Here is a 17,551-nt window from a genome sequence, read left to right as displayed (position 1 = left end):
CCGGGAGCAGTATCTGTTCAGTCGGCGATGTACAATAACTCATCTGCAGTAGTTGATGTTCATTTGAGTACAGAATTGAGCATTGCTGTAGGAATTTATATGGTGTTAACAGGTAAGATCTCATAGTTTCTGTTAAGTCGATTGAAGATTTTACTATCAGCTTCAAACCAATAATAATATGCGATAATGAGATGCTACAAATAAATGTTGAACGCACTCAGTTCTGGCACATTTTCTGGACCCTGAAAAAGGGATATAACTAATACCTGTACGAGTGCTTTATATTTTTACATCCGCAGCAAATTCTTGATTTCTAGCGATAAGAAAACAAAATTTCAAGCGATAGGAAGATTTAAGAATTTTTAACCCTTTTTGACTCTACGCAAAGATTAATTTTTAAAAGGTTTTCTGTCATTTGTGTACGTGAGTTTCGTGACTGTAGTGAACTGATACAAATCTCAGTATAGCTAACAAATAAAAATCCAAAGTAGATCGAAGAAAAAGTTTATTTTCTGACAGTTCCGATGTTAAAATCTAATGATTTACGTATCATTCGGATAGAGGAGCTAAAATGCATTCCAGATAATTTACTTAATGATTTCAAGGTATCGCTGGAACTGTTTTCAACGGACTGTTTCTGATAACATGGTTACGAACTCCGTCCCTGAGAACGCCTACGAATGTATTCCTAGCGAACTTGGCAATCGGTGATTTGTTCTCTTGCGTTGTGGCGATTCCAATGACAGCCATATCTTCACTTAAGGTATATTGTCTTTCGGGGACATTGATCGTAGTAGCGTGTATATCATCACTTTCAGTTACATCATTACGTAGGATCGCTTTCCAATTGCAACTTCTTAATTATTTTGCCAAAGTATTAAGGGTAAGAAGATCACTTCTACGTATCAATGAATCGCATAGATGGGTCTAATCCGGATTAATAGTTTTACTATTAATTAGAAATCCGTGGTGAATGAACTAATCTTTTGAAATTGAATCCCTATTTCAGACCGACGTGATTAACAATATGCCATAATGAAAGAAAAATTGAGATCCTCTTTTATTTTTTTCTTTCAGGTGTCGTGGTATTTCGGCGATGAAGGATGCCAGGTTTACGGCTTCTTGTGTTTTCTCGTGGGAAATATATCCATTAACAATCTAACAGCGATTAGTGTCGACAGATACTTACGAGTTCGACTTCCATTCAGCGGTAACTTCCTTCCTCCAGCATCTTAGATTGAGATTACATATACAGTCAACCCCGATATACCGCCCTCCTATAAACCGCCACCCCCGCCTACGCCAGGTTTTCTCAATGTACCTCTATACAAGTACATAGTAAAACATCCCCGCTATACCGCCGTACTCTCTATACCGCCAAAATTGTTCTGCACCGATGTGGGTGGTATATCTACTTACTTGCAGTAAATGCTCCGTCCTTTCGTTGTTTTCAGTATTTTGTTTGGATACAATGCAGAAAGCTGCTATAGTGAATTTAGTAATTTGGTTATATGGCATCATGTGGAGTACGTTTCCACTTGTCGGGTGGTCCTCTTACAAACTCGAACCGCAGAAAGTAAGTATGCCTATCTCCTCCCTTTTAATCAATTCATGTCGCAATGATCATTACCATAAACTGTTCGGCGATGTAAGAACAAAGGCCAACATTGGCAAAAATCATAGGTCCTAGTTTCGACGATTGTTTTCAATTGTTTCTTCCATGGTAGACGTTATGTAGCGTGGACTGGCACAACGACAAGCCTGCTAACGTTGCCTTCATAGTTTCAATGTTTTTGGCCGTGTTCCTGATACCCATAACAGTCATGGCTTACTGCTATTCGTCCATCATCATTTGGCTTCGTCGTCGTAATTGCCGATTCGCGAAAACTACACAAAGGACCCAAAAAATCAGAAATTCAGAAAACAAAATCACTATCGTAAGTCGTACCGTTGATATGCAGTAAATCAGAACACAAATTTGCTATCATTATCTAACACCAGCCGCTCTCTGAAAATAAGGTTGACTTCACTTCAATTGTGTGCGTATCGATTGTGTGTCGATATTTCTTTTCAGATGAGTGTTGTTATGGTGTGTGCCTTTTTGGTTTGCTGGACTCCGTACGCAGTCGTGTCGTTTATAGGCGCGTTCCGACTCAATTCAATTCACGACAGCCAATGGTCGATCCTAGCTCCGGTTCTCGCCAAATCGATTGTAATTGTGAATCCATTCGTTTACTACTGCACTAATGACGATTTACGCAAAGAAATATTTTTTTGCTATCGACGTTTACCCGCCGAGTCTACACAAACAACTGAAAGGGTTGCCCTTTAATTATACAGTCCGACTTCGATCCAGTCACGTATTATAAGTGTCGGCGATGACTCTAAACTCTGCCTGGCGGATCTGGTACAGACTAGTGAAACCGTCTTCGAACGATTCCGCCAAGGTTCAATCAAAAATTGAAAGAAACGTTTTTTATCGATTTACGACGATCACAATGCAATGATGCTTCGAACCGCTGTATTCTTGCCTGTGTATGAAAGGTTTAGGGTTAATCAAATACATTTGTATATAATATATGTAGATGTAATGAGAACAAGATAAATTTTTTAATAAGCAACTTAATTAACAAAGGTATTTAATGGGATTTGCAACGAGTCTGATGTAATCCATATGAAGGGTAGTGAAAACTTTTCTATCGATCGGATAAAGCAATCTTGAGATTGATTTCTTCATGTCTTACTGTCTGTACAAATTAGGACATATCCACGCTGATGGATAGTCAATCGCCGGCTCGCTACCGGTGCTTATTCGTGGTATCAATCAATCAAATCAATCAATGGACAAAAAGACGTGTTAACCGCTTCAACAGTATCTCCCTCGCCTTTAGAACCAGATCTTAGCAAAATCTTAATTTCTGATATGAATAGATCGTCCGGTGTCCCGCGTAGCGATAATAGAAAACCATAGATCCAGCGACATTAGCGCGCGATGGGTTCAGAAGAGACAATTCAATTTTGTATATTCAGTGTTGATTTACGCTGAACATCAGTGTAACTTTAACGTCACAGATTGTCGAGGTTACGCACCGACCGACGTCACCAGTTAATTCACATTCATGAGTGAAACCGCGGCTGTCCTTTCATCATTACCTTTCGAACCTGCCATTTTTATCAACCCATCATGAATCGACATCGTTTCATCTGGTTAATTTTTTCACCGATGGCACATTTCCAGGGATTCGCTTCTCAATCGATACGCCAACAAAGTGGAAATGTCAAAAGATAAAAAGATAACACTGTTTTCATTCCGTTTGATCATCACCGGCGCAGCAGCAACGTCGCGATCTCGCCGAGTTTGAAATAAACAAGATCAAGTTTGAATTTTTAGAAAAAAGATTTGTATTATATACATACAATCTTACAAGTAGATCAGAACGTTTCGATCTGATTTATACCGGTACATTGTACGTGTAAAAGGGTCATTGATTAATTTTCACGTAAGGCGTTATTAGATGTTTATCCTCTATGTTTGTTGGAAGTAAAACAATCACATCGACGTAAAAAAAAAACAACAACAATAAATAAAACATCAGATTAAACGCTGACATTTCATAATCATTCACATGCTAAAAACCTTTCGGTAAACCTTTAAATGTAATCTAAGGTTTATTCCGTCTAAAAATCACTGAATTAGTGACGAAATCTTTCGGAAAATGTTGATGACGTTAAATAGTTAAAGAATTTGCTATCATCGAAATTAAGAAAATAAAACCTAACCGGCAAATGCGGCCCCTTACTATCTAAACATTATGTTACGTGGAAGCGAAGTCTACACGTTAATGCGGCCAGTTTATAATAAAATGAAAGTCAATGAATATCACAATTTGCGCTGTAAATACTGAGCAGCATGTCGTATATATAGTACACATGAGTTAAGTTATATCATGGAGTCTTAAAAGAAAGAGTCCAAGCTTATAACCAGACGTAGACCCTATTCACGTGACGTCACATCTGACGTAACGGTTGACCGCCAATTAAGACAGGCAATATGCCGCGTGTGATCACCGTGACGTCTGTTAATAATGTCGTTGCGTAAAATTTGCCCCGAATCCACGGCAGTAGATACCCGATTAAATTGATCTGGATTGTACCATAAATACGAAAAATTCATATCATTCAATCTTTTTTAAACCATCTTATATCTACGCGTTTCAGCCCTGCGAGGTTTGTCATAGATTTCCATTAACGACAAGAGCTCAGAGTCGATTAAAATTGAATCTCCGGTAGGGACCGATCTATTCAGAGTGATCTTCTGTTGGTCCGTATCTGGGTCCGGAAACCGCAAGCACCTTGCGACCACAACAGTGCATGAATTCCTTAACAACCAATCGTATGAGACACTGTGAAAGAGAAAAAATAAAACAAGGTCAAACAAATTTGTTTTGTGAAATAACACGCCGATTTTATTCCTAAGTTATGTGAATACATAGCATTTAGTTCATATTTTTCCTATATAAAATAGACCCTCTAACCAAGTTTATATAAGGTACAAAAGTTTTGTTTATATTCGAAAAGCTAATGGCACTTTCAAGGCGCAAGAAGTTCCCTCATACATGCTATTAAACTTTGATAGAAATTGATCATTCACTTTGGTCTTGATAAAAATATAAAACCATCTTTTAATATGCTAAAATGTGAAAACGTCTCACGGACACAAATATCTAGAAGAGCGGCAGAAAAAGTAAACAAATCTCACAGATAAAATAAAGACTAATTTGCGCAAAGAGCGATGAACATAAAATAAATAGATGTTAAAATCAGAATATGATGAAACATTAAGATTAAACAAATATATAAAAATCTATTTCAACTCAACTTTAATAAATATTCAGTAAACACAAATGCGACCTTAAAACTGGGAAATGATAAATTACAGTAGACTCCGCTTGAGTTGGATGTTTTTAGACTGTGAACATTTTTCAGAGATGGATTGTACATAATTCATGTATAGGATCAGAAATCTCATGAGCTAAATGTTATCATCCGAGTTGATCAGATCCGATTAGAACGGAGCCTACTGTAAATGGAATGTATTATTTTGCTCGAAGTGACGATTTAAGTGTTAGTAATGTTTAAAATAGATTCCTCTGGTGAGCAGAGCATCCATAAAACTAATGAGGGGACTGCCCTAGTATTTTAAGTAAATAAAGTACATAACGTTCATATCAAGGATTGTTCCAGTTACATTCGGACCAAAGTTGGAGCCATGGCAACTATATTCTTTAAGAGAAAATACAGTCAAAGTGATCATACTTGAGATCATCATCATGTAGTTGACTTGTACAAATGACGACTTACATTTGGGACTCGAAAATATTGATTACTTTTAAAGATGTGATCACATTGGCGCCTTAACCAAGTTTGACTGTATTCATCTAGTTCCACCATCGCTTTAAGCTTTAACTCTTTAGAACTACTATTTTGTTAACACGTTGCTTCTGTTCATAGTAACGTGCAAAGTAAATGCCAACGATGATTAAGAGTGTGACGCTGATGAAAATAAGACCGCGGCGTAAGACGGCAGCTGAGATTTGATATCGAGATTGATACGATAAGTATTTCGCTTTCAGTTTCGGGTATTCTTTCGAAATGAGGATATAAGCACTTACAACGAGGGCGAGTAGGTCGGCTAGTATTAACATACGAAACACCCAATTCCAGCCAAGTGAATCAGAAATAAAACCAGTCACCAGTGGACCCAATGCAGCACCTAAATAAAACATAACACAAAAACTCAATATCTCATTTTAGACATTTGCGAACCCTTTTTTGACACCCTCAATGCATTTATACACAATTTATGGATCACCCCTTTATATTTCAATAGGGTTGGAACTTATATTTGACAAGTAGTTGTTTTTACTAGAAGTGTTGTAGACTAGTATCCCATCATCTGTGCAAATGATAGCTTAGTGGTACCTCCCATTACATAAAATATATTTCAGCTTATCTATGAAATGTTTATTCTTAAATTATGGCCCCACACATGTCAGACCTGTCACAGCTGTGACGATGTGCCTGGGAGATGCTTCACTCTACCTTATGACGTTGATGGACTATTTCGAAGTTTCAAAACAATTTCAACATTATTAGATTGTGTTGAGTATGAATATGATGATACACATACCCATCGAGCCTGTACCATCGATTATAGCGGTCACTGTAGCCAGTGCTTTAGAATTTCCCTGTAGGCTTTTATGAGTTCCGAGATCTGCTGACACAGCTGTTGTGATGAGCGCATACGGACCGTTAACTAAGAGACCTGTCGCCATCAATAGTGCTGAAAATAATGACAAATCAATTCAGTGAACTAGCTGATGCTCATTCGCTATTCTGGACCTTGTTCCAAAATTTGACTAGTCCAGGGCTAAAACATTTGAACTGAACTTTTTTTGACTCTGTAGAACCTTGAACTTCATACAAATAATCTATGCACTTACCCACAAAGCTCGTCATACTTGTATTACCAAATTGTTCGTATAAAAACATCTGAAAAGATAGAAAGATACATTTTATTTGATGTAAAATCCATTAGGAACGGCTGAATATTTAAATCCCAGGGAAAAACACTTCAAACTTCAAATTGATATCAATTCAAAATTCCAGTTTAAGGCGAAATTGAGCCCAGTTAAGGTTACAATAAGTTAATTCCCAATCTTTTAACCCTAAAATAAAATACTATAAATTGAGAAGGGTAAAACTGGGTCCTGATCATTAGTACTAACCATAGGCGCAGCTAATGCTAACATGACTAGGCAAGTGGAAGCACGAGCTCCCGTCAAATCAGAGATTACACCGGCTAATATTCCCCCAATTATACCACCTACATCAAACAACGCTGACAAATCAGCCGCTTTCTGTGCATCGAAATGCGCTGAAATAAGATGAGAAAATTTTGCTGATTTTCAAATTCAATAACACTTTCGTAACGCTCATTTTGACGCTATATTTAGAAATGCTAATCCCAGTCGAAGAAATCTAGTTTATAACGCTCTTCAATACGTACATTTACTACTCTCATTGATGTACTCTGGTAACCAAAACAGAAAAGTATAACTGACTAACTTCGCAAAGAATAAAACCAACGCAAACTCAATAACGCCCTGTAAAAAAGAGTTAAAAACTATATATGTCAATTGCTTAATAAAATACTTCGTTTTATTGCAAGTGTACTAACAGCTTGGCCTCGGAAATCTGGTACGTACATGAAAGGCACTTTCAATTTCATTTATTGATTTATCCACAAGTGCCAAGCTGTTCAATATTTTACTTTTTATACCCGTTACATAAGGATCGGTCTATGTATAGTAAGATTGATATGCTGCATGACTTCTGTAGTAGTCTCATAGCCCCGCTATTGCGTAATACCACAATTACACATGATTTGACACATTCTACTAACCGGAATTGTCAAAGCTCTCCGAAACGAAATCGCTTGATGTAGATCAGGATTAGGTGACAGAGGTGGTGCTATCTCATTGTTGATCAGTCTGTCTTCTTCAGTCTATACGAAAAACAACACAAATACATACATCAGTATACACATAGATCAGAATAGAAAACTATTTAAGATTCGAATATTCATAGCAAGTCAATATTCCTGGACCTAATGCGAATGCACTTAACTAAAACTGGACTTAAAATAATGTTTGGATATTAGAGATCAAAAGCTCATCCTTATAAATACATGAGTCAATTTGACTTCTGTATCTGGTAAAATGTTTGAGGAAAATAGATGCACAGTAGACTTCGCCCGCCTCAGATTTGACATGGTGCAATAAATTCAACCTCGGGCAGTAAATTCTAAACATTTTGTCCGGAATACACGACAATTGGAAGAAAATAGCCAACTTCGCGGTAAACAATCTACCCGCGGTAAACATAATCTACCGAAATTGCTTTCAATAAAACGGGAATTTATTTAAGTTCAAGTTCATTTCATGGGAAGCATGACGACAGGCTATAACGCGATTAAGCACGTACAGTATTCGGATCGTAGTCATAGTCATCTGTGTTCACGGCAACTGTATATCCACCATTCTCAGCAGACGTCGAAGCGTGACTGTATGCTGCTGTACTGTCATTGATATTGTAAGTAGACACCGGCTGAAATAATCAGACATGTGAATATACATGAGATACGACCCACAACCTGTGCAGGTGATGGAAAATGGTCTCAAGTTGCTCAAACCAAATAGCCTATACCCCATCAGAGGAGATGTAGAGGAGATGTTAACGTATAGAATAAATAAAGACTGTTTATACTTAAAAATACGGGTGCAAAAATATGGGTTACTCAAACTTTGTCAGAAATTTTAACCAGTGGTAAACTAAACTGACATACTAGCTATCAAAACTGCAATTTAACTACGGCATATACTGATATCTGGTTTATTTCAAACAACTTTTAAGCAACTGTGGACAGTAGAATGGGAATAAGATTTGTACCTTATGATGGTCGGGTGGTATGCAACCTACATCTTCCGGATCTGTAAGAGAAAGGTTAGTTAGCACACAGGGTGTGACAAACAATGTTCGGAATATATTTCAGAAAATGCTCTCGGCAGATCGTAGAACCCATGCCTGAATAGTTCCAGTGCGCACATAGTTGCCTTGATGTCATTTTCAGCCAATATTAAGTAATCAATCAAGTTTTATTTTTATTTCAGCCCGGGTCGATCTATTCTAGGATTTATCTAAGTGATTATACAACAGCAGGGTGTCCACTTTTATCAGAGATGCTTTTTTCCCTGACTATTCCCTGACATGAACGTTGTTTTCCCTGACTTGATCTGCTAAGAATCCAATCGATTAACACAGTCAAATATGTAAAACATAGACAGTAACTGTTAATTTTACGAGCAATTTAGTTAAAACAAAAAATTTCTCTGAATTATCCCTAATTTTTAGCTTTTTTTACAAAATGCCCCGACTTTTCCTTGATTTCAAGATAAGCGTGCCCACCCTGAACAGGTAATCTGATTGGTACTAATAATTTCGAAGGACTATTCTGGCAGCTATACGCACAGAGGTCATATCGCCTCGCAATACGAGTCTCGCAATACGATCAGGTTGGAATCTCGGCCGAGCGAGGCAGGATCGTAGTTTATAGTGACAGCATACTCACATGGAATGAAGAATAGTAGAACGACGACACCGAGCGTGAAGATTATAATTCCGGGTACGACGAACGACCAGCCCCATTCATCATTCACCCAGATTGCCGGTATTATTGAACCGAGAATGTTGCCGACAGATGTATGCGAGTTCCATACTCCCATTATGAAACCACGTCTGCACAAGAAATAGAAAAAAACGTTACACATACACTCATTAGTTATTCTATCATATTCTACATCGAGAAGGCAAAAAGCGTACGCAAGCTTAAGAGAAAACAAGTATTAGAATGACTGGTTTTGTGGTAATATACAGTTCTGTAGAAAAAAGAGTACCGGGTATAATAGTACATGAACTTACTTTCCTTTACCAAACCAGTTAGCTACACCAGTGACAACGCTAGGCCAACCAGTAGCCTGAAACATACCCCCGAGTACCTATAAAAAACAAAATCAAAATAGGCCTATTATAAACAGATTTAAAGTTTATGGGATATCAAAACTACGTATTTTTGAGAATATATATATATATATATATATATATATATATATATATATATATATATATATATATATATATATATATATGTATATATATAATATATATCTATACATAAGAACACAAAATTGATTCGGATCTCATTTCGGGCTTAGAAATATTTCAAAAAATATGAATGACAGACATGCGGAAGTGGAATTTATTTTTTTTGTATTGTGACCCTGATAATTGCCATTCTAAAAGCTACTATACAAGTTACACGATTAGATAACACACCAGTCAAGGTTGACGAATCGGACTTATTTTTGGTCAATATAAGATAAAACTTCTTGGTTTGAACAAGTAATTTTTTTACCGATAAAATATCCTGACAGTGCATTGATAAGCTTTTTGATTAGCAAATATAAAATACAATCAGTGCATGGATGTTTTACTTGTTAAAGATGGCTCAGAGTGAAACTCAATCTGTAAGGAATACCAGTATCCAAAATACAGGTACAACACACATACCGGTTGAAATTGGTTCATTGATTTGTTGTTTATCCCAAACAATTCGGGACAAAATACATTTATTCTACCTATTTGACTAGCGGTAAGAAATATTTCACTTTTTCATCTTTCAACCCACCCTCCTTGGGCCATTGTCAACCAGTCAAGGGTTCTTCTTCTCAATTAAGGGGAGGCAGGCCAGAGAAGAACCTCCGACCAAGAAAATGTTGCCGCTACAATGATTCGAACCCATGAACCCGGAACTGACAAAGGCGATGATGGCTTAAACCATTTGACTGCAGCACCTTTTAAACTTTGCTGAATAATTGAACCTGTAAAAATGAATGATTTTCCTTTCACACCAACCTGAACACCGACATAAAATCCATACGAGTGGAAATGGAAGAAATAACCCATTCCAAATGCAGCTGTAAATACCCCACTGAGCAGCATACCAAAACCAAGAAAATGACGAAGATTCATTCGTTCAGCAATTTGTCCACTGAAAAAAAATCAGAAAAAATCTCATGTTCTAATCTCATATTTTAACATCAAATTGTCTTGCATTCATTTAAAAAAACCCGGGAATTTCTAATGTTTTTCTTCGACCGGGGTCGTGAATCCAAGGGTCTAATTTGACTACCTTCCGTAGTCGATAAAAAGACAGACACATGTTTTTATCTATCGGACATCATATCGGAGTTGGTTTACGACTTATTAAACATTGGAAATGATTATTGTCACAATACCGAGTCAGCGCAGAGTGGTAATTAGGACGAGATAAAACAGAATAGGAAGATTATCGATTAATGCTGAGAGGAATCTAGGACAACTAAAGTATTGCCTATACCCGGTAATAAAAGTAGTGTCACATGAATACATAAGAGCCAATTGACATTAGGAATTCTGTAATCAAAATCATGTACAGGACAACAGTGTACGTATTTCAATGAACTGAGGAAGAGCTAGGAATAATTAACTTAATTCAACCATTGCAACACGTAAATTAGGTGCACATATTGACTGATATATATATATATATATATTACACTGAGTGCATGTGACATGTTCACAAATGAATTAATTAACATAGCTTATGGAAATACCGTATAGGTATCAATCACGGGACATAAATGTAGTTAATTGTACGGTAGGCTATTAGCAGAATCGAAATAGAAATTACGGTCTAGACCTATAAAGAATTATCAATCACTTAAAATGAAAAATCTTACCAGAAAAACATACTAATTGCATAGGAGAACAAGTACGCATAGTCGAGGCCACCGTACAACTGATGGTAGTTTTCACCATCTGAAATAACAATAACACAACGGAGTATTTTCTACGGCTTTCGAGAAACTTGAATCATTTGAGACGGATTCAGTCGCTTACCAAATGGCGGCCACTCGCACCATGTTTTATTGTTTGCTACATGCGGTGGTGGTATCAATTTCGAACAGTTTCTGTGTAAAACACTCTGAAAAACAGATAAATCAAATCATAAAGCTTACGTAGGATATAGACACCTGTCTCGCTGTAATCAACCGCTGAGATCAAATTTGACGTTTTTGCGCCTCAGATTTTATTGTTAGATCAGTGCATCGGGAAGTTCACTGACATGTCCTGACTGGATAGCATGATCTCGCTCAGTCCCGTCTGTGGTTTAGTTTCACAATCGGATATTTTCACGTTGGTATAAGCCCATCCGATTATAAAAAGCTTACCCCCAACGATTAAGTAACTAACTAGGTCTCGCTGTAATCTGGATACCAGACGATGTACAGATTCACCTAACACTTATGTTTAAGACCAATGGTTTGATACTAAATTCTATCAATTTTTGTCTGGGATTGACTTTTTGGAATATTTCGCATAATCTTCAGAACACATACAATATTGGTCTTAACACGAATTTACACAAAAAAATAGACTTTTGAATAGGCTTCACTGGGTTCCAAACCACCACTTCTCGATTCTGATTCAAACAACCAATCTATAAAAAGATCTAGTTCCTTTGTATGCCTAGTAGGTGTCTAACAACAAGCATAAATTCATACATTTTCATTATCAAACTGAATACCAGGAATAAGGAAGTATCGCGACTCCTAAATACACCTAACGCATACCTGAGCTTACTCACTAGATCGGGTCATTAAGTACACACACAAAAACAAACAGTTCCCTCCAAAGTATTTCTTAAGATTTTTAGACTAAAATTCTTGAGATTTATATGATATCTACCTTGACAACACTTATCGGTCTTCGAGATAAATGGTATGACATGTAACAAAGAAATGTAAGCACCAGAATGAACACGCGATATCTGAAATAAAAACCAACAGAAACACTTTATAACATTATTCCCATAGGCCTAATTCAAAATTCGATCTTTCCGAATGGAAATTGGACCTAAAATGAACAAACTATTAACGATATGACAGAGATATCAACACTTTAATGGTGAAGGTGGTTTGTAATAAAATATTGCTGTCGAAGAAAGTTGCCCTTTTGAGCGAGCAAATGACTCTCCAGAACTATACTACGTGATTTTATTTTTGAAGAAGAATTTACCGATCCAGAGCGGACGGAGAAGAAATATATCACATTCCTAAATATATCCAAACCGGGAAATATTCTTTCCGATAGTTTTCCTGATTTACCCCGTAACATGGGTGCGGTGAAATGAATAATTCTAACACGTCACATCTTTTGAACTCTCCTTGATCCGTCCCAAAATCTCGAATTCGAAACTTACCCTAAAGTTCTGTTGCAACAAGGAGGCGGGCATTTTTGCACCACATGTATTCCAATCGGTATGGAAGGCATAGCTGGACGGTTACGTCGACTTCACTTAAATTAACGCCGTTTAAATCATGCTGAAATAATCACTAGAACAAACATCAGCAACTGAAAACTGACAGATCAGCAGACTCCTCAAATTTCACTTCCTGGTTCCAGTGCTACTGAGTTCTCAATTCTAGTCACCAGGGTACAAAGCAACGCAACACAATACAATACAATAAACTTTATTCGCATAGAAAATTAGACTGGTTGCCAGTCTAAATAACTTATCAAACTTTCACGGGATGCAATAGGTTCGTGAGTCCTCAGTATTTCGAGGGTGTGACGTATCGGAACGAACATCACATTTTTTAGCCTCACTCATAATCAAAAACAGAAGAAAGCCACCGAGAAACGTTTAGCTTCATATAGCAATGAACTAAAAGAGCCGCGGTGAAACGCCGGGCGTCACTCACTCGGGAAGTCATGCACACAAATTTACGAGGGCCGGTGGGTTGGCACCAGATTCATTGCCCCTGGTTTGAATCTAGATAGAGGCTCCGAGCTAGCCAGATGGTACCCAGTTGAATATGTTCTACCCTGGAACATCGGATTCAAAAATCTCAGGACACAGTCCAGCCTTGTCTAGGTGTCCTGTTTTTGGTGGAAAAAATCCAACTTTGGAATGAAGGCTCTGGAATTGCTGTGAATGATACAAAATACATATTTTAATTCATCGACATTTTTTGATGTATTATGAAATTAACAAAAGATTACGTTGAATTCAAAAAGAAATGGAACTCAACACCTTGGTTAAACATTTTCAAACATTGTAAGAGTAAAGCTAACAGAAAACGAGTTTTGGCCGACAAGACACATAGGCTATAATTGAAATAGAATAACCATTTCTTTGAATACGAGCTCGGTAAAGATTATAGAAGACACCAGTCATTAGACTGCCAGTATTACACCAGGCCAGCCATGGAAGACTTAGGTAGGCCAGTGCTATTTTCGGAATATTTTCATTTGCTAATAATTTCAAACTGCGAACTAGCTTAAGTATGTCATTGTTCATCTAAATTCTATCTATCGTAATATTTTGATCATAAGATATGTCTATGCTAGCCTCTCTCCGCGGGAGGGAATGAGCGAGATTCATCATATTTGTTAACCCTGCAAAATCAATGCTTATTATATTCACTTCTGTGCAGATAAATTCATAACGTAAATAATTCATTGCAAAAGCCACGTTGTCGTTCCAGTTTCAGATGGCAGTAAAAGGAAGAAATCCTTCAAGGAAAAAGTTGTTTCCAAGCTTCGTATATCGAATGTATATGTGCGAGAATTTTTAGCTGAGCTCTTGGGCACTTTTACCTTAATGGTATGAACAATATTGTCAAGTTTTCCCTATATATACTTTTACTGTCAAATTAGACGTTTCACAATAAAACTAGTTTTAGGGTCTACATGTACTGTTAAAAGTAACACAATCTTCTTTTATATAGCTTCTAGGAAATTCCGGGGTAGCTCAAATGGTGCTAGGTAAAAATCGTCACATCGGTAATATAAACACGGTTCAATGGGGCTATGGGATTGGAGTGGCGATGGGGGTTTACATGTGTGCCGGTGTATCAGGTTAGCTGAATTATCAATTTGAAATCTTAAATGAAGCCTATTTTAAACTATCAGCGGAAATGTGTATGAAATGTCGGTTATTTTGTGCATACAGGTGGCCACATCAACCCGGCAGTTACAATCATGTTCGCTGTTCTCGGTAGATTTCCTTGGAAGAAAGTTCTCGTTTACATCTGCGCCCAACTCATCGGCTCGTTTTTATCGTGTCCGGTTATTTACATAAACATCGTAGGTGAGTGGAGCAAACCGGACAAAAATTGAATTGGAGAAACTCCCCACAACATAGTGGAATCATCACTTCTTTATTGTTAGAGATCAGTTCCTAACTTGCAACTAAGCATTTGTTTAACACCTCTTTAACAATAATTTGCAATTGAAATAGCATTATTGAAATACATGAAATAACATTTTTATTTCGTAGATGATTTAAATGCACTGGACAATGGTACACGATATGTGACTGGTCCACTCGCCACTGCAGGCATATTTGCCACATATCCGGGACCAGATGCGAGCATCGGTACCTGCGTATGGGACACGGTAACCTTTTAAAGTGATTTGGAAAAACATCTGAAAAATATTCTTTCATACGATTCATAAAGCCGGGCGTAGGTCGGCATTATGAATAAATGTTGTCATGTAATGAATTCATAATTTTCTCTTTTTCAAAAGGTGGTATCGTCAGCAGTTCTAGCCTATGTTATTCTAGGTTTAATCGACCAACGGAATGAATTTGCACCGTCGAAATCTCTTTTCCCGTTCGTATTGGGATTTTCAATCATAGCTCTTCTTTCTGGATTCGTCGGTAATGCCGGCGCTATCCTAAACCCGGCCAGAGATCTGCCACCGAGATTGTTTACGCTAATGGCCGGATGGGGTGTTGAAACATTTAGGTACGGGACAATTACTTTATTCAATTAGAAAGAAAAGTGATCACAACTGAAACTTTTGAAATGATAACTTTATGTTGAATCCGATGCTCTTTTACTCGAAACTCTGTCCATGTTCTGCCCAGCGTAAAATGAGTTACAGCCACAAATCTTCACAATCTTAAAGAAAGCTGACATCTTAATCCTTGATATTTCAGTATAAGAAATTACGGTTATTTCTGGATAGGTATAGTAGCGCCCATCATTGGTTGTATCATTGGTGGGCTGTTATATGAACTACTTGTCGAACTGCACTGGCCACAGAAAAATTACGAAAAATCCGACGGAAACGGTGCGTGCTTGAATTACTTCTCAAATTGCTTAGTCACCTAGGGAAATTCTCAAATTCCAACTGACACTTGCATAGAATAACATATGTATCATTCTCAATATATTTTTAGTTGAATCTGACGGCCTTTTACTCAAAGCTCTGGCTCATAATGCTGATGATGCTGATGATGATAACTTCGAGGAATCGTGTGAACAATGCTAACAATTCCTTCGCTTTGTGGATAGATTCTCATATACAATTCTAGTCTCGAACTAGCGCGATTAGAACATTTTCATACTTTTTCAATGATGAAAAATGTCTTCTATTTCAAAGAGTTATTGATGACATAATGTATTACTTATGCGAGAGAGATTATTTTATTTGTTGCGTTGTGATAACATCAACATCATGTGAAATAATCATTTTTGATATTTCATGTGAATTTCATAGATAAGGTCATGTATAAATCATGTACACCGTTAATTTGCGCTAGGGTTCACAATCCATAACAATCGCCAGCTTTAGAGAATATATTAACCCCTTTTTTACAGTTGGGAAACTCTGAATTGAATTTCCAAGATTAAGATTGGTCATTGTAAACGGGGAATGTTTGTCTGTTTTGACTGAAAGGCGCGACAATGAACAGTTTATAGTTAAACAAATTAAAACCTTACTTCGTTTTCATAATATACCGTGTAGTAATCGTTTGAGTAATTCCAAATGATTATTCCACGCATATACGTGCATTGACCGTGCACTGTTAGTACGTATATCCGAACGCTTTTGAGCTTAATTTCAAAGATAAAATCATATAGTGATAAATATGTAGCTTCATTATTATATTAATATATACTAATATTAAGATATTAAAGTATTTTACAAATCAAACCGAATCGAATGCGAAGTTGTTTTTTGCTTTGACTTTGTGTAGGACTGATGTCAAAGTCGAACGTGAGGACGGTGGAACAATCCCCGGGAAAATTATTCATATCCACTCTCGTTATGTTGTTAGTACATATGATGTTTTTTTTAATCTACGTAAGTTCATGTAAATGTCTAAGAAACAGGACCTAAGACATTTACATGGAAAGAGCTGTTCACATTGAAGATACACAACTTTGACAAAAACCTTACATTTCAATTGTTTGGATTTGTTTCACGGGCTATAAGGCATTTTGTGTGCCGGCCACGTGTGTTCATTAAAAGATCAAATAGCCATACATTAACTCGATATCGCCCCTGACTTTAAAACCCATTAACTGTCGATTCAGATTTTTACAGGTCTTTGTTGTCCGATGAATCGGGTATAATAGCAACATTTCTTTTATCCCCGGGTTAAGAATGGCGTCCGGCCCACTTTCCTCAGCAGTGCCAAAACTAGTTTCGTAGGACGAAACAAATTCTATTTCAACTTGTATTTCTTAGCATCTAAAAGACCTTCATTTAAGAGGGATATTTTGAATCAGTGTCGTGTTCCAGATGATATCTTATTTCAGTGACACGATGACATCATTCTCCTCTGATACGCGATCGTTGATCGTTGATCAAAACCAGCATAGAATATTGTCCGTTCTTCTGCACTCAGCGGCGGGGGCTGACAACCCGTCGAGTCCGAGTTCTCTATTCTCTAGCCACACACCTGCTACATCAAACAGACTGGTCGATCGAATCGGTAATTCGCAAAACGTATGAAACAAATTGAACAAACTCCTAAAATTTCATAGACGTTTCGTGGGCTTCATTTGACTTATGGATCACTTGAAACACA

General features: G+C 37.2%; 2 protein-coding genes across 2 annotated transcripts; one reads left to right on the top strand and one right to left on the bottom strand.

Annotated features, from left to right (window-relative positions):
- Positions 1-3,378: 3,378 nt before the first annotated feature.
- LOC141907649 (glucose-6-phosphate exchanger SLC37A2-like) lies at positions 3,379-13,125 on the bottom strand. Its single transcript, XM_074797363.1, has 16 exons — positions 12,923-13,125; positions 12,409-12,490; positions 11,560-11,644; positions 11,400-11,478; positions 10,534-10,669; positions 9,541-9,617; positions 9,191-9,357; positions 8,512-8,552; positions 8,047-8,169; positions 7,466-7,567; positions 7,070-7,166; positions 6,789-6,937; positions 6,504-6,552; positions 6,191-6,343; positions 5,673-5,773; positions 3,379-4,403 (listed from the first exon to the last, which is right to left on the bottom strand). The coding sequence occupies exons 1-16, from the start codon at positions 12,991-12,993 to the stop codon at positions 4,299-4,301; spliced, it is 1,617 nt and encodes a 538-aa protein (XP_074653464.1). The 5' UTR covers positions 12,994-13,125; the 3' UTR covers positions 3,379-4,298.
- A 763-nt stretch (positions 13,126-13,888) lies between these two features.
- On the top strand, positions 13,889-16,567 carry LOC141907653 (aquaporin-9-like). Its single transcript, XM_074797368.1, has 8 exons — positions 13,889-13,942; positions 14,211-14,329; positions 14,454-14,583; positions 14,678-14,815; positions 15,005-15,123; positions 15,256-15,476; positions 15,671-15,804; positions 15,914-16,567. The coding sequence occupies exons 1-8, from the start codon at positions 13,930-13,932 to the stop codon at positions 16,003-16,005; spliced, it is 966 nt and encodes a 321-aa protein (XP_074653469.1). The 5' UTR covers positions 13,889-13,929; the 3' UTR covers positions 16,006-16,567.
- Positions 16,568-17,551: the final 984 nt, after the last annotated feature.

This window comes from Tubulanus polymorphus, chromosome 6 (assembly GCF_964204645.1).
Source record: "Tubulanus polymorphus chromosome 6, tnTubPoly1.2, whole genome shotgun sequence".
Lineage (NCBI taxonomy): Eukaryota > Metazoa > Nemertea > Palaeonemertea > Tubulaniformes > Tubulanidae > Tubulanus > Tubulanus polymorphus.
This window is presented reverse-complemented; position numbering and strand designations above follow the sequence as displayed.